General features: G+C 37.6%; 1 protein-coding gene across 1 annotated transcript in view; it reads right to left on the bottom strand.

The window, feature by feature from the left end:
* Positions 1–41: 41 nt before the first annotated feature.
* The window catches only part of KIF15 (kinesin family member 15), a gene marked incomplete at its 5' end in the record, with an annotated part of 34,826 nt that continues 11,709 nt past the window's right edge, over positions 42–23,158 (bottom strand). Inside the window, 24 exons of the mRNA XM_084280511.1 lie at positions 42–165; positions 457–588; positions 1,026–1,191; positions 2,829–2,866; positions 3,444–3,516; positions 5,695–5,801; positions 6,252–6,416; positions 6,699–6,803; positions 7,738–7,884; positions 9,279–9,401; positions 10,249–10,353; positions 11,303–11,389; positions 11,669–11,744; positions 12,168–12,253; positions 13,109–13,259; positions 14,553–14,718; positions 15,261–15,366; positions 16,091–16,198; positions 17,031–17,219; positions 17,543–17,684; positions 20,299–20,440; positions 20,857–21,034; positions 22,040–22,249; positions 22,941–23,032. Of these exons, the coding sequence (XP_084136637.1) occupies positions 79–165; positions 457–588; positions 1,026–1,191; positions 2,829–2,866; positions 3,444–3,516; positions 5,695–5,801; positions 6,252–6,416; positions 6,699–6,803; positions 7,738–7,884; positions 9,279–9,401; positions 10,249–10,353; positions 11,303–11,389; positions 11,669–11,744; positions 12,168–12,253; positions 13,109–13,259; positions 14,553–14,718; positions 15,261–15,366; positions 16,091–16,198; positions 17,031–17,219; positions 17,543–17,684; positions 20,299–20,440; positions 20,857–21,034; positions 22,040–22,249; positions 22,941–23,032 (2,981 nt within the window). The 3' untranslated portion in view covers positions 42–78. The remainder of the gene's footprint in view (positions 166–456; positions 589–1,025; positions 1,192–2,828; positions 2,867–3,443; positions 3,517–5,694; positions 5,802–6,251; positions 6,417–6,698; positions 6,804–7,737; positions 7,885–9,278; positions 9,402–10,248; positions 10,354–11,302; positions 11,390–11,668; positions 11,745–12,167; positions 12,254–13,108; positions 13,260–14,552; positions 14,719–15,260; positions 15,367–16,090; positions 16,199–17,030; positions 17,220–17,542; positions 17,685–20,298; positions 20,441–20,856; positions 21,035–22,039; positions 22,250–22,940; positions 23,033–23,158) is intronic.

Raw genomic sequence — 23,158 nt, 5'->3', positions numbered from 1 at the left:
CTGCAGCAAAAGTCAAGTTCCACAAGCGGCTTCTGCGCGGCCCCTGACCTCAGCAACACGGCTCTGCAGCTGGCGGTGTCACTGCAGCTGATCGTGCTGTCTGTACACCTCACATTTTCTGGATTCTTTCAGAAAAGCGTTTTCAACTCGAAGTTTTTCAGTCTCCTGTAAAATAGGAAAAAAAACATGGTGCAGGGGTGAAGGAAGTGATGATACTGCTGCTTTGGCATTTCTAGATAAGCAGTATCTAGACCAGAGTCTTTTATACGCTGTGCGCTTGAGGAAATAAAGCAGGGTGATTCTTGTCGAGGGCTCTTGAAGAAGCACACCAGACACAACCCACACAACTGCACAAAATCCAATGTATCTATCACTCTCCAACAGAAGAGCAGAAATTGTAGTGTTCCTTCTCAGAGCTTCTCTCTCTTTATCCATGTCCTACTCCGCACAACTCACCTCACTAAGTTTAGTGTACTCTTTCTTCAGTTTCACAATATACTGAATCTTCTGGTTTAGGTTTTGATGACCAAGTAGTTTCCCATTCTCCTCAGCAAGCAAGTCAACTTGCTTCCTCAGCAAGTCCATTTCCTGTAATTAATAAATACATTGTGTACTTTTTACCTGTAGCACCTCCTTCACTTTTCAGGAGAAATAGCTTCTTTAGAACTATTCAGGTACGAACATTTAAGTGTTGTAACATGTGACACAAGAGTTGTTTCAATCAGGAAACACACATTTGCCTTATGCCTCCTTAGTTATGATGTTAGAACCCTCTATAGGGTAAAAAACCTAACATCACCATCGTTTGATTTGTATTACCAATTGTAACAGTGATTTCCACACCCAGAGTTCCAGTAGTGCAGGAAACAGCACTGCAAGTGTAACTGCACTGCAAGAGAAAACATTTTCAGAGGCAGTCCTTCACTGCTAGTCAACTTGGAGTATTGGCTGACTAGCAACAGCTTTACCTCTGCTGAGTAAGACTCTACTGTAAAGACAACCCCCCAAAAATATATATATAGAACCTTTTCAATTCTGTCTCTCTCTTCATATGTTTCCTCCAGTTTTGATCTGATTTCTTCTTTCTCATTAAATGCTTTCAGCTCCAAAGCTCTTGTTCGTTCCATCTCCAGGCTAATTTCACGACAAGCCTTCTCTTTGATTTTGAGGGTATTTTTTGTCTCTTCTAATCTGTCAATATAAAAGCATCATATAATACTAAAACCCAACAGCAGTGAAATACAACTGAATTAGTATGTCATCCTTGGACACGTAGGCAGCCTCTTCTACAAATACCCTTTAAGATGATCTGTTTGCCCTAGAACTGGGTGCTAACAGGAGGAAAAAGTTACATTCTGCTTCACAGCTCTTGAGTTTGATACAATCTCTTAAACTAGTCAGTGCTTGGGAGTTGCTCGTCTTTTTGGGAAGTATGTGCTTTCCACACAAGTCCACTCATGCAAGAAAGCACAAGCTTCACCTACCAGACAGGTGAGACTCCATTTAAGGCATGTAAACGTGCCAGATGAACTCTGCTGCTCTACAAGCTTCCCCTAAGCTGTTTGCTGGTATGCGGCATTTCCCCAATAGCCTTGCTGCTCAGAAACATCTCTGAACAGCTCAGAGATGGGCTGAGTTCATTTGGCCTCCAAACAGAAGGATCATCATTTTGGACAGCTGTCTTGTCTGCTGAAAATGTTTTAATTGTCTTATCAGGCTCACAGAATATTAAACCATACTATCAAAGCAGCCTGTCTACTGATAAGAACTTGAGTTGTCTTGCACGTCTGTTCAAATAGTGCATAAACATTTCTGTTGCCAGTCAGCTTTGTTTCACTGAAGGCTGGTGTTTAACACCTGCTGCATGGAAACAGTTTTCACTCACTGCATTTTCTGGATGAACAAGAGACCCTTTTTGCTCTTTGCACATTACTTGTTTGTATGAGACTAACACTATTACAAAGTCTATTCCAAAGACCAGACAGGTACAAAAACTCAATCCATGGAATAGCAAGGGAACCCCTAGTTAATCTGAGGCCTTGGGAATATTTAGTGTAGAATGGCTTTTGAAATTACAATGGTGATAAGTTATCTTCATAAGATGTAAGTTATTTACAGAGAAGGTGCTCTGTTTATGTTAAACATAAATAAATTAGGAGATCCAGCCACTATGGATCCTGAAGCAATACAGACCAGAAAAAGAACAGGGGCAACATTTTCAGACTAGTTTCTTTCTACTAATTCAGTATTTAATTTCTTGACTACTACCCATCCAAGGTGCAACACACTTGAATTCCTAGGACTAATTGCCCTGTAGTGCAATTCAATCTAGGAATTTTCTAAAAAGAAGCAATTTTCATTATTCAAAGTGAAGCACTAAAGATAAAGAGCATAAGAAAGCAAAAAATGACATTAATTATTAATAATCATAAGTATATTATAATTCTTAAAAGCAATGAACAGTACTTCATTTGAAGAGGAATGTGCTTAGAATTCACTGCATATAAAAATTCAAAACTGTATGGTATAGATGACTTTTAACAAGTAAAAACCACCCTTCCAATTTAAATTTTTCTACTGTTCCCCCTATTTCAGAGTATTTTCCTGATTCAATTCTATCCCTTTAGAAAACGTAGTAATAATAGGTGCTGCTACCACCTACTGATGAGAAAGAGTAAGAACTCAGTGTGCCTCACAGAAGCGTAAATAACCTTTCCAAGCTACTCTTTTATAGTTCCAGATCTTGGACTTCTAATGCTTAAATATACCTTTTTGGCATGAATGAATTTAATACAAGTCTCCAGTTAAGGGAACAGTATTTAACTTACTCTGCTTTCATTTTCAGCATCTCCTCCATTGCTTTATTCTGTAAAAGTTAAAAAATATCAGTTAAATGTATATTAAATATTAAGAATGTAAGAAAAAAATTGTCATTTAACTGATGCTATGTATCTCGTTCCTACCAAACTCAACCTACTGCCCAGTAACTCACATCAATAATATTCACTAAGTTCATGTCTCTGCTGTATGCAGATTTCCACTCTCAGGCCAGCACAAGTGACCTACAGCAATATCTCTGCCCATTCATTCATACACAGCAGAGCTTTAACAGGGGGTTCTTCTGTCTACGAGATCCATGGCAACCTCCACTGCGACAGTAAGTTCCCTTTGGCAGAGCCCTGACATTAGCAAGCGACACAACCTTCGCTTTCCAGCTCTGTGGAAATGTCAGGTTTAGTGATCTGAACCTGTATTTGCTTATTATGGGAGCTGACACCCAGTTGGTTGGTGTTAGAGAAGACAGAAACCTTAAGAGAGCAGTATCAGGCTCCCTGTCTGTTAGAATTCACTAGATATCAGTGTTTGTTTCACTGCCATGAAATAGAAACCTGTTAATGCTTCACAGCAGGGAAACAGGGAGGGACATGAGAAGGGCAGTATACCTTGGCCAGTCGTTCTTCAGCAATCTCCTCCTCTTTCTCTTTGAGGTACTGAACGTCAGGGTGTTTCTGATCACTAGGAGATCCAAAAATTGAGAACAGTTTCTCACAGACAGAGGAAGCCAATTGTAAAAACAACATCTTATCCAGATTAAACTAGTAATTGCATGCAGCTGCCTTGGCACATGTTCCTACTCAGAATTCTGAACATCATAAAATAACTCTGGACATTTAAACTTTGATATTTTCAGTAACTTAATCTTTGTCAACATACCCAGCTAGGGTGATTTATTTTTCCTATCTGGTGTAAACAGCCTCAGTCTGAGAGAGTAAGTGTGCATATGTGTGGGTGGTTTTTTGGTTAACGTTAATTAAATGCCAGCTTAAAAAAGTCTAACAACTTCTGACAACTAAAATTAAATTCACGTTTTCCCTGCTAAACTTTGGTACCACCTGCTTCCAAAATCCACCCCAAATTCATCCAGCTTATAAACAGTTGGACAAAACTGCAACAGTCTTTGTTTCCTTACTCTCAGTGGATACTCATATGAATTTTAAAACCTCCAAGTTTAGAATCATTGGTTATGCTTGAGCCTTTCAAATTCTAGCACTGGTCAGCCTGTACCAGCTCCAAAGTAGTGAGCTGAGCCTGCTCCTGCTTAGCATTAGAGGTGAAGGCTGACCTTTTCCCTACAGCTTGCTCTTCCCTGCACTAACACCAGTTACCAAAAGAGAGTAGGCCCTTTGTCTCATCTTGCCTTCTCAAACATCCTCTGATGCATTCCAAGTTCCTCACATCTTGGTACTTTTCTAACACGTGACAGCAATGATCAGATCATCTCTCTCCTCCTAACTGTGGGCCACATTAAAGACAGCTACTACCTGCTGCAATCAGCTGCTCCCATACTGCATGAGGCACCTGTCTGCTGTGAGTATCCCCACCTGAGATACCTACACCTGATTTTTCAGACAGCACATGAGATACTATTGGCCTTCGGTGTGCTGAAACTTTGCCAGATGAACAGTCCTTTAACTAACAGCAACTGGGAATTGTTGATGTTTATCCAAGCCATATTCCAAGGTCCCATCTTGAGAATCCAGCTTTGCTGTGAAAAAATTGGCCTGAGTAACCTACTCCATAAGCTGTGCAAAAAGCAAAGCCGCAGGACCCAGTTTCCCCCAGCAAGGTACCCCCTCCTTGTTTTTCTGAGATTCCCATTTCAATTCACAACACACTTTTAAACATCTGTTGCAAATAAAGCAGGAGGCCCTAGAGACAGGGTCCTGCTCAGCAGCCCACCTGATCTGTCCCACCCACTGGGCCTCATGCACAGAATGTTTTCCACAAGCGAATCCCTTGGTGACTGAAGGATACTGTACAGTGCACGTAATGCAGGGACAAACTCGAGTCATGCAGGCATCTGCAATCACAGCATCTTCTAATTTGAATACTTAATTTTGCAAAATTGATAGTTTTCTTTTACATTAAAGGTTTGTTTTACCAAAAGGTCAGCTCTAACACTGACAACACTGATACCCCTTGAATAGAGATAGTTCAGGAGAATATTTTTTGATACATTTAATAAGCAAAAAAAAAAAAGATTAATCTCTACCTGCCATGAAGTTAGTTACTAAATTGCCCCTTAAAAATTAATTGTCATTAAACAAACAAATTTGCTGCCAGTTAAGATTTCACAAGATGTAAACCAGATTATTTAATTCTTTACAAAGCTAAAACCAAAAAACCCCAAAAAGTAAGCCACAAACCAAAATATTTTCTGCCTAAGCCCAACTGCACAGATTACATCTTGAACTAAACCTCAAGATCTCTCTGATCTGAGGTATATGGCAGTGTACCATCTTCTCAGAGAAGTTCATTCCTTCCCCTAAAATGCACGAGGTGGAGAACTGTTTCTATTTATTTCTATGTTAAAAATTACATTGAATTCCCTTGGTCATTTCCCACCTACTGAAACTATAACTGCACAAGTAATATGGCAATATATAATTCACCCCAATGGCTATGCATGTAATTATTGTACATGCTATTTCTCTTTCCTTTATAAAACTTTGATGTATTTAAGAATTTGCAATTTTAAGGCAATAAAGTTTACAAGCCAGTGAACAATTTTTATAGATTGACTCAGACTTTTCTAATTGTACAAACAATATGTAAGATTGCATTTCAAATAAAACCTGTAAATTTGTTTACCCTAACTGGTTCAAGTTAAGGCAGGTTTATGTTTTAATTTACCTGTTCTTGCTTAGCTTCTGAGCTTCTACAAGGCTCTGTAAATTCCTGTTGTTCTCCACCAGTAGCTGCATTTCCAGGCGCAAGTTCTCCAACTCACTTAATTGTTCCTAAGCAAGTGAAATTGGAAAGGTTTTATTGGAAGACCAAATTAAAATTCCCGTTTTCATTTCCAGTTGAATGTGGTTTTGAGTCAAGCACAAGACAAAACTATGTCCCAGAAAGCAGGGACAGTTCTCTAGCAAAGACCTGCATCACCCTTCCGTTTATGGTTTCATTAGAAACTTCTTTCAGAATAAGAACAGTTTCATCAGCAAAAATGATGTTACCATTTGATATTCATGAACAGGAAACAACTCAGTCCTTGGGAAAATGAGATACACGGACAAGTCAAGCAAGCTGTCACCATTTGTAACCACCTTAGGTAAAGAGAAGACCAAGAACAGCCTTCCCCATTTCATGGGGTGACTACTAAGCAAAGCTTATTAAAAATTTGAACTCTGCTGTATCATGTCTTACTTTAACCTTACAAATTGCCTGTAGAGATTAACTCATAGTACCTTCAGCCTTAGAATTTCCTCATTTTTAGCTCTTCGTTCTTCATTCAGTTCGTGCACAAGGTGCTCCAGATTTATTGCAGAAGCTCTCCGATAAGCTATTTCTTGCTCGTGAGTTTCCAAGAGCTTTGCCAAATTCACATCAAATTTAGGGGGAGTTTTTGGACACTGGCAAGAAAAAAGAAACAAAATCCACAACCTTTTAGGAAAGGACTGTTTCCCCCTACATACTGGCTCCCTGTTTTAATAGAGACATATGCTGATAAGTTCCTGGCAGACTAATCATTAATAATACATTTAAATTACCAGCAAGGGGAATGGGATTTGACCATTCTCAACACACTGTCAGTTCTGGTCCCAGCCCGAAGCCACCCTGTAAAGTTTATTAGTCCTTTTCAATGAGCTTTAACAGTCATTACAAAGAAAATGTTTCTCTAACATATGCCATACCTGGGGAAATGTTACTGAAGATGCATCCACAAAGCAATCTATCTGCTTCATTTTCAGTTCATATTCATTCTTCCTCTTCTCCAGTTCTTCTGTTGTTTTATCCAACTATTAGAAACCCCAGTTAGAATTAAATCAGCTTATAATGCACACAAAATATTACAGAAAACAGCAACCAGATCTCTATTTTAAGCAAACTTAAGTGCACCACAAGTTATTTTCTTAATTTCTTTCCTACTCCTAAACAACTGTTAATCATCCAATAGTTGCAAGTAACAATCACTTTTGGAAAGCATATACAAACTATATACTGGGTAGCTAATCTGAATTTTGATCTTGGCATTTGATTTTGCCACAGTAACGCAATCTACCTTGCAAAGGGCTTGTTAGCACAGAAAAGCTAATCACAAACTTTGCTGGCAAACATTACTGGTCAAACATGATTTGATACAAAGATTTTACCAGTATAGATTTAATTGGTTTTCTCAAAGAGAATATGCTAATAGGACAAAAGGACTCTTACTTCCAAAATAACTTAGCTTTTTTAGAGTTTTTGCCAAGACAAATGCATTAATTAGCACTATGACAGCTGTGACAACTCAGCTAAAATTTGGGCAAAGGTTTAACGTAGCTATTCAGTCTGCCATTCACTCTCAGACTGCATAATTTAGAGCTCCACAATTATCTCTATTACATAATTATATTGTTGATGGGTAAGAGTTAAGCAGAGAAAAAAGTAATCCCCCTGCTTATAACATCAAGTTGCTCTGTTATTGTAGGTATTGATAGTCTTACTCTGCTTTCAGAGTAAACATTTTTGCCATCTCTAGACACCATTTCCAAAGCACTTAAGTTATCTAGCCTTTGTGCAGAAGTGCCTGAACTACTACTTGGCTTCCACAGGAAGGACAATTGCTCTTCACCAAGAATACTGCACACAAGATGCTTTAAAATTAGGAGTACGACATTTTTGAGAACCTACTACAGTTAACCACAGCTTCCTCCCAAGGAGCTAATTACCAGAAGAAATGCCTTGTTTTACCTGTTCCCTGAGTTCCTGGATTAGAGCTTCTTTCTTTGTTACGTCTTCCTGCACACACTGCAGCAATGATTCATGCTTCTTAGAGGCCTCTGTCAGTCTCATCAGCTGATCAGTAGTATGATGCAAGTCTTCACACAGAAGGTCTCTCTATTTCAAGTAATTGGATGGGTAAAGAAAGAAACGTTAAAGTTATTGAGCTGAAGCAGTTGTTTCAAGATGTTTTGTCATTGCTGCTAAGACTGGTAACAGCTGCAAGCATCCCTGCTTTCCCCTCTATTTTTTCATCATGAATTGCAGTGAGCATCCATCACTAAACTCCTTATTTTAGCACCTTTTCCTTATCCCTTGTCTTTGGTTGCAGAACAAAACCAAGAACTTCCCTGCAGTACAGTTACAGTGAGATATGTGTGCGAGGTATTTGCAACCAACCACTGTTTTAATAGACTGTATGGATTTTAATCCATGCTGAGTTAGTGCTGACAGCTTTTTTTAGTGCCCTGCTACTGTGTAGATACATCTGGATTCAATCTAGGATCTCAACTCCCGCCCTATCTGATGGGGTATCATGCCTGCTTGAGGTGCATTAATCTAGGAGAAAAAGTACTTCAAATACCACCTTGGATTAGTAGTTCTTGTCTAGTCAGGAACAGTGTGAAGAAAATTAGTAAGTGATGTACAAAGTCAAAGAAGGAGAAAGGCGATGATTTTATCAGGGGCCAGGTACACCCAAGGGTAACATTGCAGTAAGAATTGTTACTTCAGTTTAAAAAAACCCCACATAGACCAAAGTGATCCATTTGGTAGGTGTCTCGGTTTTGGATTTCAGAACGTTAAATTTAAACATCATTATTAATGAGGAAAGTCTGCTTGTTCAACTAGTGGAAATCTATTTAAGAATAGTTTGAGAAGCAAACGCTACTCTGGAAGGCTTTCTTTTGGACTAAGCATACCTAGTGTGACGGATGAGGCTGTAAGGAGAGGCTGGTGCTTTTGCTGGATGGACATGTTCACCAGAATAACGGGGGGAGCAGTAACAAGACAGACAAGAGTTTAAAAAACCATAAAAATACAGTTTTAAAAAGCAAAACCACAGTTGAATCTACAATGCATCCTAAATCTGTTTCCAGCAGGTGGAGCTTTTAGTTAAAATTATGAGTAAAGAAAAGATGTTACTGAATAGAGTAGCAGTGGGGGAAGAGATAATGTTAACCATAATATGTTCTTCTACCTATTTAGTTTCTCAGTTGCATCAACTAATGCTGCCATTAAATTCAGCTGATAACTCCTTAGTGGCCTTAATTTCATTAAGCCAGGCTTTCAACATAAATATTTTATAAGCTACTTCATAAAAACCTATGTCAAGTAATGCGCTAAGTTAACAGAATTTGTCAGGTTTCTCATGAAAAGTTCATTTAAGAACAGCTTAACTAGCTAGTTTGAACTAAAATGCAGTTAAGTTTTATGCAAGTATTTGAAGCAAAATCACATCCAATTAGTCTGTTGAACAAATAATCATAATACTCCAACATTCATCTTTTTACCTCAATGTTATCAGCTATTTGTCTTCTCTCCAAGGATTCTCTCAGTTCTTCAATTTTCTTTTCCTGATCCTCTATGATTCTTTTGCTTTCTTCTTTTGCAGCCAGAACAAGATTATACTTGCACTACGAAAAGTATTGAGTTTTAGAATATTCTAGGAAAACATGTTATCAAAGAAAGTTGGCAAACTAGTACAAATAAATGCATATCAAGTCTTATGATGACAACTACAAGCATTGAAAGTATCACTGTCAATGACTAAAATGAGATTACTTTATTGTACTTGCTAAATTGCAAGTACAAACTGTGTTATTAGAAATGAGTTGTCAAAACAATGTAAAAATATTATTTAATATGCCTTAGCCACCACAATACATACTAACCACTAAACCATAATTAAAATCAATAACTATATGTAGAAATGTGTCTTATCACTATTTTGTCTGTATTTTGAATACTTAGTTCATACATTATCTAAGGCATGCTGTGGGTTGCTCCATCAGTTTGCAAGCCAGCCCTATTTTAATAACAAAGGTGCCCCATATTTATTCACAGTTATTGAAACATAGTTTTAGTTCTTCATACTCATGTTTTCAGATGTAGCACGTACTAATATCAGCAAGACAAAAAGTCACTCCCTCAAAAACGAATTTACAATTCAGCTTCAATTGTTGAGGTCTTAAATTGCCAATTTCTGAGAAAAATCTAAATGTGACTGTCAGCTGAATGTAGTTTATGGGATGTGAATAGGTCCCTTAAGAGACACTGCTCTTTACCCACCACGTGGAAAGAGTTCGGTTTTCAAGACAGCCTTAGGCATAAAATGTTCAGAAGATTTCCACATGTCAAAACAAAGAAGTTCCCTTCTAAAACGCTCCAGCGAGTCATGCTGTTTGAGACCCATGATAAGACATGTCATTGCCTTCCATTACTGGAAAACTATACCATGTCCTTCAAAATGACAGAACATACATTTATATCCTCGAGCTCTCTTGTCAGCCCATTTATGGACTCATTCTTATGATTAATTGAAGACCTCAGCTCCTGGATCTGTCTCATCAAGTCAGTTACAACTTCCTGCAACATAAAAGAAGTTAATCTTGATACAGTGTATATATATATATTTCATTACTGGACTTTAGTGCATAATTTGTCCACCCCAAATTACAAACCACCATTTGGAAATGAGGCCTGAATATGCACACGTAAAGGAGTAACAGGCAATACATTGTTAAATCACTGGCTTTTGTTCTAAGCACTTACATAAAGTAATGAAGTGACCTGCTGTGTTCATTACAAGAAAAGACTAGCTCTCTGATTTAAGTCTCAGGCTGTAATGGGTTTGTAATGGGAGAACAGAAGCACGATAGTTTAAGGTTACATTTATTCATAATGGAAAAAGGTACAGTCAATAACAACGCTGCACTGACAACACCAGATTCTTTTGACCTTATGCATGTCAAATTCTTGGTTTTAGCATGGAAACAGTCAGATTATCAATTCATGATGCTGGATAGCAAATACTCTGTGACTTCTTATGCTTGTTTTGAATACAGTATGAATACGTGTATTATGGGAACTTGCTATCTAAACTTCCAGAAAATCAGAGCAGTTTTTTCATGTAAAAGTGCTTCAATTTTATTAATGAGATACCCACAGTTGCATTATTACATCACCTTTCTTACCTTTTCTATTAGCTCATTATGACGTGGCACTGACTGGAAGGCCCTAATACTCAGAGGAATTATGCATTGAATGTTGTGTCCAGCTGACAGCTTTACCTTGATTTTTCTGGGAGTTTGTTTAACCTTCAATTATCTCACGTTTTCTCCTAATACATACCAGTTTCCTACCACTCTGCAAAATCCACGCCAGTAAAAGGCAGGATTTATTTTGCCTAGATACACAGCCAGGATTGTTTCTGGAAACACAGAATTACTATCCTAGAAAGACTCTGGGCTTTTAACTCTACTACAGAACAGTCACCCACAAAACTGGGTTATCAGTAACAGAAATAAGCCCAAACCTTATCCGCATTATTTGTCTTCTTCAAAGAAACAATAGTCTCTTCAGCAGCAGCCAGCTCCTGTTCCAGTTTCTGCAGTTTTGCATCCTAGAAGAAATAATAATAATTGTGAAGAAAAGATTTAATTAATTTTGAAGTATGTTTTACAACGCAGAAAGCCATGAAAAAAATGGGACAAACTAAGGTGCTTACCTTGCATGAAAAGTTAACAGTAGCTTAACAAAACTATCTGAAGCTTGAAAATTCTTTATTTTGCTGGTATGAACCAGTCAGTTCACAAATAAAATAGCTATTAATGCACAGGGAAATCTGCGAACACACACACACACAGACACACGATTTAGACATTCAGTTCTGCTGTTGTACCTGCTGCTGACACTGTGTCACCATTTCAGAGGATGGTTTCTCCACCTGTGCTTTTTCAAGTACTTTCAAGAGCTCCCTGGAGAAAAAAAATCCCACATTTCTAGTGAGAAATATAATCAAAACATGAGAGCTTTAACAAGAATCAAGTCATTTAAGTTTACTCTTATTTGCACTTAATTTTTTTGAAGAGTTCTTTAGCTATTCACCTTCTCAGTGTATACAAAAGACTAATAGTTCAGTTACCAGCTATACACTGCTATCAGTAGTGGAACTTTATCACTGACATGAACTATACTTGTAATGAAATTACATTTGTCATGTTAATTAAATACAATGAAATGAAGTGTTGCTCCAAGTTATAAAATGTACGTAATTATCTCCACCCAGCTGGAGAGAAACACCTCTACAAACAGGATCCCTATCTGAATAAAACAAGTTGGTGTAGGATAAAACCAATGAAGTCGGATGGAAGTAAACTCTGCCGCTAATTAAAACTTACTTGGAATTGTTTTCTTTGTCTTCTTGCAATTGTAATGTTAGTTTTTTATTATGTTCTTTTTCTGTTTTCAGGAGTTTCAGAAGGTTCTAGAATACCAAAATACAAGAAGTTATAATATAAGGTCTTTAGAATAATTTAAACTAAATTAGAAATCTAGCTATAATGTTCCCCAGTATCCAAGGCTTTAAAGGCAGAAATCAGAGTACTCAACCATAGATAAATTTGGCGGGATACTTTGAATTCTAGCCAGCAGATATTGGACCATAAGGAATTTAAAATAATAATTTCCAATCTGTCAGTATTCCTTTAAACACTAAAAAGGAAAACTTGTAGAAAACTTGCTGAGAAGGCACAGTGTATGCTGCAGAAAAGTGGGCAAAATCATTTGCAAAAGCCCTTGAGCAACCTTACTGCTGTTTTGCAGTCACTGCAGTCTGACAGGCTTTCAAGGACAGCATCAACTGAAGTGCAGGACAGTGATGCACCACAAAAAGGCACAGATCATTTCAACAAGATCACATCCACTGTGAAAATTTTTAGGGAACTCCCTTGTAAAGACAGAATAAGTAAACTAGTCTTAGCTAGCACGGAGATGAAAGGTCAACAGCATTTCAATGTCATGCTTCTTTTCCTAAGTGTTTGCTTATTTTTTCCTTATCCCTTTACTAATTAATCCATCTGCCTTAACACTTCCAAAGCAATTTCTTTAGCTGAAAAAAATCTACTCCTCATTCAAGCTATTAGATATTTTTTGTAGCCTGAGGTTGCAAAAATCTCATTCTAAGTTTTTAAAAGAACTCAGGGTATGTCTTCCAAATGAGATCACCAGGAAACTTATTATTACTGTGGAATCTATCATCAATGAATGTTACAATAACAGGAATTAAATAAGCTGGCTATAGGAGTAACTATAATAAAGTCCTCTGAAAGCCTTTTCTTACACAAAGCTCAGTGTTCATCGCTTTTGCTTCTTGTTCTTGGTCCTGAAGTTGTTGCTTCAGTTGATCTGTCTCAAACTTCGTTACTTCCTGCAGATTGTCATAGTCATCCTGCAGGCTTGCTTTTTCTTCAAGAACCCTTTCGTGTTCTAGTCTTTAAAGAAAAAAGAAACCAACCACAATATTAAGATAAGGCTTTCTTTCATTACAAAATATTCCAATCAGTATTGTTTTATAATCTTGCAGCCCAGAAAGCAAACTGTATCCTGGTCTGCATCAAAAGAAGTATGAGCATCTGGTCAAGAGAGGTGATTCTTCCCATCCACAGCTGCTCTCATGAGACCCCACCTGCAGTACTGTGTCCACTTTTGGGGTCCACAGTACAAGACACACACAGAGTTGTTGAAGTGAGTCCAGAGAAGGGTCACAAAAACGATCAGAGGGCTGAAGCACCTCTCCTATGAAGACAGGCTGAGAGAGCTGGCCTTGTTCAGCCTGGAGAAGAAAAAGCTCTGAGGAAATGGATGTGGATGGACTGCGCAACTTTGGGTTGTTTACCTCTTAACTGTTGCCTTGAAAGCTTGTTTCATTTGCTCTTTCACAAGAGTAAAAAGAGGAGGGGTAGAAAAACTGCTAGACAAATGTTATGAATCATGTTATTAATGGAGAGCCTATAGAAAGAATATCCTCCAAAAAGTCAGTATTTCTCTTGTCACAGAAAGTTACCAGTTAAGCCACATTTAATTTCAATTCCAGGTTCCCAGTCTTACAATGCATCACTCAAAAAAATTACTTTAGATAAGACATGTCACACTGTAATACAGTAATACTGTTAAGCTTTCCAGGAAAAAAACGAAACCACAAAAACCACCACCAAAAACCATCCTCATAATGGCAAATATTGCACTCATAGTGAGCTTTTCAGGTTTCATTAGGCAAACTTCAGTTTGCTTTTATGGTTCTTAGGATTTGGACTCTATGATCCTTATGGGTCCCTTCCAACACAGTGTATTCTATGATCTTTCTCCTTTCATTTTTAGAGCAGCATCATTATGTCACCTGCTTCGTGTGACTAGTCTGATAAGTAACAGTAATTTTAAAGACCAAATCAGAAAAGAAAACCAAAGCAACCGAACAAACTATGCCTCTTCAGCTGCTTAACTTTTGGAGATCAGCAAATTTAAAGGTATATCCTACTTAAAGGGAAAATGCTATAGAGCAAACCAAAATTGGGGGAGCCTCATTTTCTTTTCTTTCTGCTAATTTCACCATGTTCCTCCCTCTGAAATAGTCATGGAAAGAACTGAGAAAAAAAATAAACAAAGGAGATAAATGAAAAAGAATAACTTTAAGAGATGTAAAGTTCAAGTTCACATGTAGAAGAGAACTAAATCACTGGATGGATCCAGAAGGGAGGTTAAGGCATTTTGCCAAACTGTCAACATACCTGACGCTGTCCAGCTGGAACTGTACATCCATATGTCTAACAGAAAGCTGACTCATTTCTTTTTCCTGCTTTTCCTGAAAAGCACTGTATTCCAATTTTACAGCAGACAGCTCCTTGTCTGCAGACTGCAGGACAATGCGCAGGTCGTAGACTTCACTTTGTAATACTGTCAAAAAACAAACACATTTTTACATGTTATTTAGAAAATTCTGTGAGATACAGGGTACATAACACCCCTGGAAGGTCTCACAAAACTTTATGCATTTTCAGTGGAATTAATCTTGAAGATCACACACAAAAAGGATTTGTAAATGGACAGGGTCAATGAAACATTTGACTTTAAAAGCTACAGACTACAAGCAGAATAATAAAAAAAATCATTCCAGGTGGTATCACTGCATTTCCATAGACAAATAGAGGATGTTCCCTTTATTTTTGTTAATATTTTCATTATAAAATACTGTGTCATGTACTCCCTCCCCATTTAGAGTGAACAAAAAAGTTTTCAGTATTGTATCTTGTGCAAAACTGGGCAAAGAAGAGATATTTTAAGTATTAGAGATTTTTTTACTTTTACAAAAGTTTAAAAAAATCAAAGCAGTACAAAGATCTTAAACCCAAACAGTTACTCAGCATGTGCTATTGTTGATTCAGAACATTAAGACACCAGAAAACTTAATTTGCAATATCAGTGCTACATAGACTTACTATCAATCTTGCTTTGACTCTCTTGAAACTGCTTCTCAAGGGATTTTATCTGTTCGAGGAGCTCCTGGCGCTCTTTATTCCAGTTATTCCTTTCAGATGAAAGAAGCTTGAAAAGAGATGTAAAATTTTTAAATTGAATGAAATGCAGGAGTGGCTAAGATACAGAGCTGTAACAGTAACAATGTATTAAAGCATTTAATGAGCTAAATATAAATATAAGATGTATTTTTCTTTAAATTTGATGTTTGGTGAATCAGAAATCCATAGAAATAAATCACTATAAATGAAAACATTCCCTTATCTAAACCATTTATTTATAAACAACACACAGCTTAGGACCAGAGATCTACTTTAAGAACAGAGCTATTGGAAATAAGACTGATTTGAGAAGAAAACAGACCTTATTTCCTTTTCTGTGTTAAATTAAACCTAGCAAATAATGATGACTTGTAAATATTCTGTAGAATAAGGATGTTTCTGTTCAGTTCCAACTGAGGCAAGCAGAGTTCTCAGCATTCCAAAGTCTCCAATTTCCTTGAGAATACTGCTGTTTTCCAGAAATCATGAAGTTGGGTAAAACGAAGCACAGATATCTTTAATGTCTATTTGTTTATATTTGAGATCAAGCAGGCTTAGAATCACAATATTGTAAGAACCAAAAAACCCAGACCTACATTTAAGAAAAGTCCTTGTCTTCCTGTACAGGCCTGAGTTATGATGCAAGAAACACTGAAGACTTCACAACACAGTAGTATGAGTGTGGTAGACAAAGACCTTGCCACATATACATACATGCTCCCATACAGCCCTGTCTTATATTGTTCTCTCACCTCCTGCATTTGTGCAGAGTGATGCTCCAGTTTATTAATATGCTGCTGGAGTTTTATATTCTTGCTTTCCTCTTCATCCAGCTTTGTCTGCTTTGTGCTCAGTTGCTCCTGTGACACAACAGACACTCAAAATTAGAACAGCCACCTTCCGGTTATTCTCACATGCCATATGGCAGTCTGTGCATATTAAAGATGCCACCTACTTTCTTTTTTCATGATCTGAATCAACAGAAAACAGAACGTTTAAAAATAAGCTGGTATCTTAAATGGCTGATTTCTCCTATTGCTAAGTGAACTCCCAGAACACAACAACAGTCATCAGGGAATACAAGGACTGAATCCAATAAATACCTTTAGCTTGCAGACACATTTGTCTTGATGATATAAGGCTTTAAAAAGAAGTTATTCAAACTATACACTAGTTAAATTCTTTACAGGATGTCTGCACTACTGTAAGCAAAGTAGGGTTTTGGCTGTTATGCCAAGGGTTCAGGTAACTTTGCAGCAGTATTCTATGTGACAAAAAACCTTCCAGGCCCTTCAAGGCAAGGTATAATGATGGACAAGCAATAGTTGGCAGGTTTATTCAAATAATGCAGTATTATATCTTAAGCTTGGGTATTGTTCCAAATGTAGCTGTCACCAGAGACTTATAAAGAAATTTCCTCAGAAACAAGTTATCAGGATAAAATAGAAGTTTAAATGCCATGAACATTGTAAGTAGTTTAAGATACACAACTCAAATCCCTTTCAATATTTTCATTGTAAATCCTCTTAAGAACAATGTATAATGAGAGAATTGTTTGGTGAAGCTCTAAGTATTCATCAAGAGCTTCAGTTTCCCATGCAAATTAAAATCTATTTAGTCAGAGGGAAGTATTTCATGCCAAAACCCACATCACTATCAAGTTACACTTGAGTTTTTACTCAGAACATTCACCTGTGCCACTTTGAGCTCCTCAGCAATGGCCTCATATGCTTGTTCATTCATTTCTGGGGGAATTGGCTCCTTCAAAATGTCTTCCATCATCTCATCGGAACACTGAAAGTCCTCAGAATTATAATCTGGGCTGACTCGTGGCACCAGGCGAGACCTCAGCTGGTAAGCTTTTGTCGGAGTGGTTATGTTCTGTTACAGAGATCACAAAGCAGTCTTTATTACAGCTGTAAAATGGAATTAAGACTTTGTCTGTCATTGTCTTTCACAGCTCTGTAAGCAGAATAGTGAACCGAGATGCTTAAAGTTGTTACTTGCAAACCTCTGCACTCCAGAGTGGTCAGGATGGCGGTAGCAGTCACTCAGTCTTTCAGAGCAAAAAAGCAAGCAGTGGATCTGATGTCTCACACATGGATTACAGGCCAGAACACTAGTTAGGTTAGGGGATCACAAGGTCTGTGTTCTCACACAACTCAGGAGAAAGTACACACTTCTATATACACTTATTCTCATACCTTGAGAGTTTCTCTATGTAGCTTATGCAACTGAGACACTTCTCTGCGCTTGTGTGCTTTGGTGGCCTCCAGAATGTTTTCAAGACGTTGGTTGGCTTTCTGAAGGGATTGAAGCTCCGACTCCATTTCCATATGCTTTTTCCTGTGTAGGAATATTTCACTACTGTGAAAACCAGTCCGTCAGTATGCCCTCTGTCAGTAAGAATAAGCTGCAAACCGAAGCTGAACTCTTGCACAAACATCGAGATACATTATTTTGAGAAGAAAGCCACTACTGCTGTATTAAAAAGTTTTTTTTTTAAAAAAATTAAAAACTTAAGAAGCTTATTTGTGTTTGCATAGTGAAGAAAGCAGATGGATAACTAAACGTGTCAGAAAAAAAATCCATTACACGGTCAGAAATAAGCTGAGAGCTCTGCAGTTCCTTTTATGAGAAAGTGATATCACCCATTCCAATATGGTTTTAAGCTTTAAAAATGTTATCCAGTTATATGAGAAGTCTGAACCGGTGCTCACCAGGATTAAAGCAAATCCTTTACAAGATTATTTTATTTTTTGGAAGTGCTGCTCTGTTAAAATTTTGCCCTCTAAGAGTACTTTAACTGAAATCCAACGGTTGAGCAGAAATTTAGGGATGATTTTCATTAGGTATTTTGCAGAGCTACATGCTGTTACACTGTGATACTTGGCATTACTAACATAATTGTAGGGTCAAATCCTACAGACAGGACAGAATGTACTATTTCATCTATTGACAGTTTAACAATATGGCTTTCCCTCATGATTTTAGCAGCTGCAACAAAACTTAGGGAGCAGAATTGAACTTTAGGCCTGACTGTTACTGGGCAACAGAAAAATTAGCACACACTGATCTTATAAAACTGTTAAATTTCACTCTGCTCATTCAGTTACAGCATACAGTTACACTTGCATGTAAACTTAAGCACCCTGTTACTCTAAAACTGGAAACAAGTTTAAAATTCAGCAAAATCCAGAGTCTCAAAAGCACACTTCTGTTTGACTGAACCCCACTAAGAAAACATCAGTAATAGACAAAAACTTACACATACTATCAAGACAGACATGCACAGAGTATGGAAAACTTCAAATGGGAAAGAAAATAAAGTAATTCATCTATGAAGTTATAAATAAACCGATGTAACTAATGATACCAAACAACAGATTGATAATTGAATTGATAAACTCAGTAGATTGTAAAACTACAATTTATAACATTCATAGGATTTGCTACACATAAACCCAAGAATAAAAATCCTGATGTGAACAATTGCCTGGATGAGCAAAAAGGACATTACAAATCTACTTTATAGAAAACCCCAAAAAGTGGGGATGCAAAAGCAGAAATACTTTGTGCCCAGTGCTTCCAGAATTACACTCTAGAGCCACTGAAATAAATCAAAAGCAACAATGTCAGGTATAAGCTAAAAATAAATGTCATTTGAAAAAAAATCAGGTCCCCTTTGCCTTCCATGTTTACATTATATTTGTCTGAAATGTAATTTTGTTTTTCCTTTTGTATCTCCAGTAACAGGACCTGAAGTTTTCAGAAATGGGGCTGATCAAGTTAAGCCATGTGCTATTCACTTACATACAAATACACACACACACACACACACACACTGAAGGTATCACTCAGGCCTTTCACATTATCTCATGCTGCCCTCAAGAACAATGACAGTAAATTCTTTACATTAGTAAGGTATCAAAGCAGGCCCTTATCTCATATTTAGATACCAAAGCAAAAGGACCTGAACGAACTACTGACATCATGTCTTTGGTCTAGTTTGAATAAAATTTTTGTTCCAATAACAAGTTTCAAGATAGTGGTACCATTTCTTAAAAATCTTTGAGACAGAGACAAAAAAATTAACCAACAACTTAACCAAAAGTTTTCTTGGGTGCTGGGATTCTATATTTATAGTGACTTGCAATCCTAAAGGTGTTATGTTAAACTACTGTTGCACTAAAACCAAAACCCACAATATTCCCCAAACCCATCAGCTGTTAGTTCGTGTCACTGCTTCTGTCTGTAATATTTCACTGAATACTGAAAAATACTTGCTCAGGATGGAAACTAAGCCAAACAGTCCCTGCCCCATTAAGCAGGCGACTACCCGAGTCTCTGTATGTGCATCTGCTGCAAGTTGTGAAGCATTGTAAAGCATTTTAGCATAAAGAAGAAGAGTTTTTATAGAATCATAGAATGGTCAAGGTTGGAAGGGACCCCAAGGGTCATACAGTTCCAACCTCCTGCCACAGGCAGGGCCACCAACATCCAGGCCTGGATCTAGACAAGGTTGCCCAGGGCCCCATCCAACCTGGACTTGAACACCTCCAGGGATGGGGCATCCACCTCTGGGGCAGCCTGTTCCAGCACCTTACCACTCTCCCTGTAAAGAACTTCTCCCTAATATCTAATCTAACCCTGTCCTCCTTTAGCTTAAATCCATTCCCCCTTGTCCTGCCATTATCTGCCATTTTAAAAAGTTGATTCCCCTCATTTGGAAAGACAAATTAATTTCCAACAGTGCAGACATGCCTTCAGTTTGCATCGTGGTTGTCTCCTCATATGGGAGTAACTGAGTTCAACAGGAACACACTGGGTGTGCTTGTCGTTTTCCTTAATTGGTCTCTAGCATGCAAAGAGCATACTTGGACTGCATATTCAGGATCTGAGACTTTTAAAAATCAATACAAGTCATCATTTAAAGACATTTCTAAACTTTTTATCTCACTTGGTTAGCTCTTTGAATTCTTCATATTCTTGTTTTGAACTTGCCAGATCACTCTGAGTCTGTAGCAGGCGTGCTTTCAGCCTTTCAACAGATGCCAGTGAGTTGCCTTCCGCTGATATGGTGGTAGAATATAAATGATGACCTAAAGAAGACACACACATACACTCTGAAATCACATATTAGCTCAAATATTCTAAGTCTTAGTAAAATTAAAGCATTTGTAAGCTTTTGAACATCATAGTAGCAATTGACATTGGAGAAAATGTGTATTAGCAACAGCCTACATGAAAAACATTAGAATAGTTATCCTTACTGCAGTTTTCATAACAATTAAGGACAATGAAATGAGATTATGGATGGTGTTCACAAGATGCACAAGAACCCAAATTCCCTGTTTGCTGTGTTTTCTTGAAAGCTGATATGAATAAAATGAAAGAAACCTGTTTTAACAGTCCTCAGGTGTCACTTTGAAGGCAGCAAAAGTACAGACATTTTCAACATTCCGCTGCACACAATCAAAATAGGTTACTTAGCTGAAAAAGTTTAGCATATTTTTACCTCCAGTATTCTTCTCTGTGACTGAAGCTTCCAAAAAAGCTTTTTCCAGGTCTGCGATGGTCTGAGCATCAATTTCTTGTGCCTTTTTAACCGACTGTAAACAACGGAGTCTTTTATTCTCCTCTCTGAGGTTATGGTTCTCCATGGCATACTTGGCAATCCGTGGGTGTTGTTCCATCTGTGATAAGCACGATTATAGTCAGTTTTTATTTTCTGGACAATGCTATACATAACTAGCTGGTGCTCTATCTTTAACAAGCATTACATTGTAATAAAGGAGGAAAAAAAAGTATTCCCTACAGTGATCAGAAGTCCCCCCCTTCTTTTTCCTGTCATTTTTCATACTCCCCTTGGAGTCTGCTCTCAAAAAAGACAGTGGGTTTAAATTTTATGCTCATACTTTTACTGGTAATAGAGCAGTGAAAGCTTTTTTTGCTGCTTGTCATTTCTTTTCAGTTTCAACTCTGAGCTTCGGCTTTCTTAACACTGTCCCTGCCTACCACAGTAATGCTTGTTTAGTCCTTCAATGACTGTCCTTAGTTTTGTATCTTCCCACCCTGATTCAAACTCATCTTCTAATACACATCTACTCCTCTTCCAACTTATGCTTGGAGGAGACTGCTCTTAAAGATCTGCTTTCTCTGTTGAGCTCCTTTGTTCTCCAAAACGGCCTCATAAGTGATACCACACCTACCAGATACCTAAAGCTCCTCACTGGAAGCCTTCCTCACGCAGCTCTAGGACAGCATCACCCCCAATGGACCATCAAGCAACCTGTGCTTTACTGCCTGCACCCTGCTGGTTTTCCCTTTCAAGAGGTGTCATGGAGGTTAGTCTCCCATAAAAATGAGAATTTGTGATTTGGAGACTTCTTTGAGTTGCTTAAAGGTGACTTAGTCCTTTACCTAGCCTACATGAGGTGGATGGTAGCAAGCTCCCACCATGATATCACCCTTACTAGCCTCTCCTCTTACGTAACCTCACCAGCTTTAAAGCCACCCATTGCCCCTTCCATAGGGAAACTCCATGTTTGAGATGCTTCTGTAAAGGGACCTACAACTCATCCACTTGTTTCCTGACTATCCTTCCTAAAAAGCCTGTACCCATCTATCACACAACTCTTATCACGTGAGATATTCTCACAAAATCAAATTGTTCTAAAAAGATAAAACCGAAGGCTTACCTGTTCTCTGAGCATCTGCAATTCCTCCCTCAAGTCACTGAGGAGACTGTCTTGCTCTTTTGGCAATAAACTTCCACCGGCCTCTTTGTGTAATCTCTCCAAGCGAACAATATGGTCTTCACGGAATTTAACTATCATTTTATTGGACTGAATGAATTTCTCCTTCTTGGCACACAGATCTTCTAATTGAGCAATTTTTTCTAATAAATTCTTAGAAAGTACATGTACAGATTGGTGGAAAAGTGGTGGTTACACTTGATGAATTTTTAAGGTACACATATCACACACAAATCATGCAAAACAACACTAATTTTGTGAATACACAGACTATCATTTATTTGGAAGAGATTTGCTATGAGCTGTTTCTCTCTACAGGATAACAAATTACACACAATATATACCAAAAACTTTATCTAGAAGCTTCAGTATGATCCTGTAGACTAAGGTAAGCACATCAGACACACCCCTAGAGTGCCTGTTTCTTAAAAACAAAATCCACTTTGGATGATTCAGCACTGCGTCATGACATGAAGCAAAGCATAATAAAATCAAGTTAACAGGGAAGTTTGCTTCAAAAACCACACTGTTGATCCAAACGCTCAAAGGTGTGCTCAAAATTAAAATAGAAGTTTGTTTTTCTGTCCCAAGTTATTTATTAGAAAATGCAAATAAAAATCCCAACCCCTAAAAGTAAACAAACTCTAGAAGCTCTCCTATGGCTTCTCTGAATTTAAAAGATTTTGTCTCAAATGTCATTTGAGTTCCCTTATTACCAACCCTTATTGTCTTTGGACAGAGTATTTTTATTCAAAACCACAGAAAAATCTTGATGAGAGTCAGTTTCAATATGCTCTCATCAGATCGCACAGAAAATGCACTTACACGCATTAGGATTTCTTACCTTCTTTTCACCTTCTGATTTCTCCCAGAACAACATTGCTTCAAGAAAGTTATTCATGTAATTTATGTTGTTCTTCCCTTTTTCAGGAGCACCTGTAGGGTAAGTCAAAGAAACAAATGCTGTATTTATTCAAATGCCACTTAACCAGCTTTTTCTAAATACGTAATGTGACAGTTGTGTGAAGGAAATTTAAACAAAATCTTCAAAAATTATAATTC

This window comes from Gallinula chloropus (assembly GCF_964237585.1).
Source record: "Gallinula chloropus genome assembly, chromosome: 2".
NCBI classification, from domain to species: domain Eukaryota; kingdom Metazoa; phylum Chordata; class Aves; order Gruiformes; family Rallidae; genus Gallinula; species Gallinula chloropus.
This window is presented reverse-complemented; position numbering and strand designations above follow the sequence as displayed.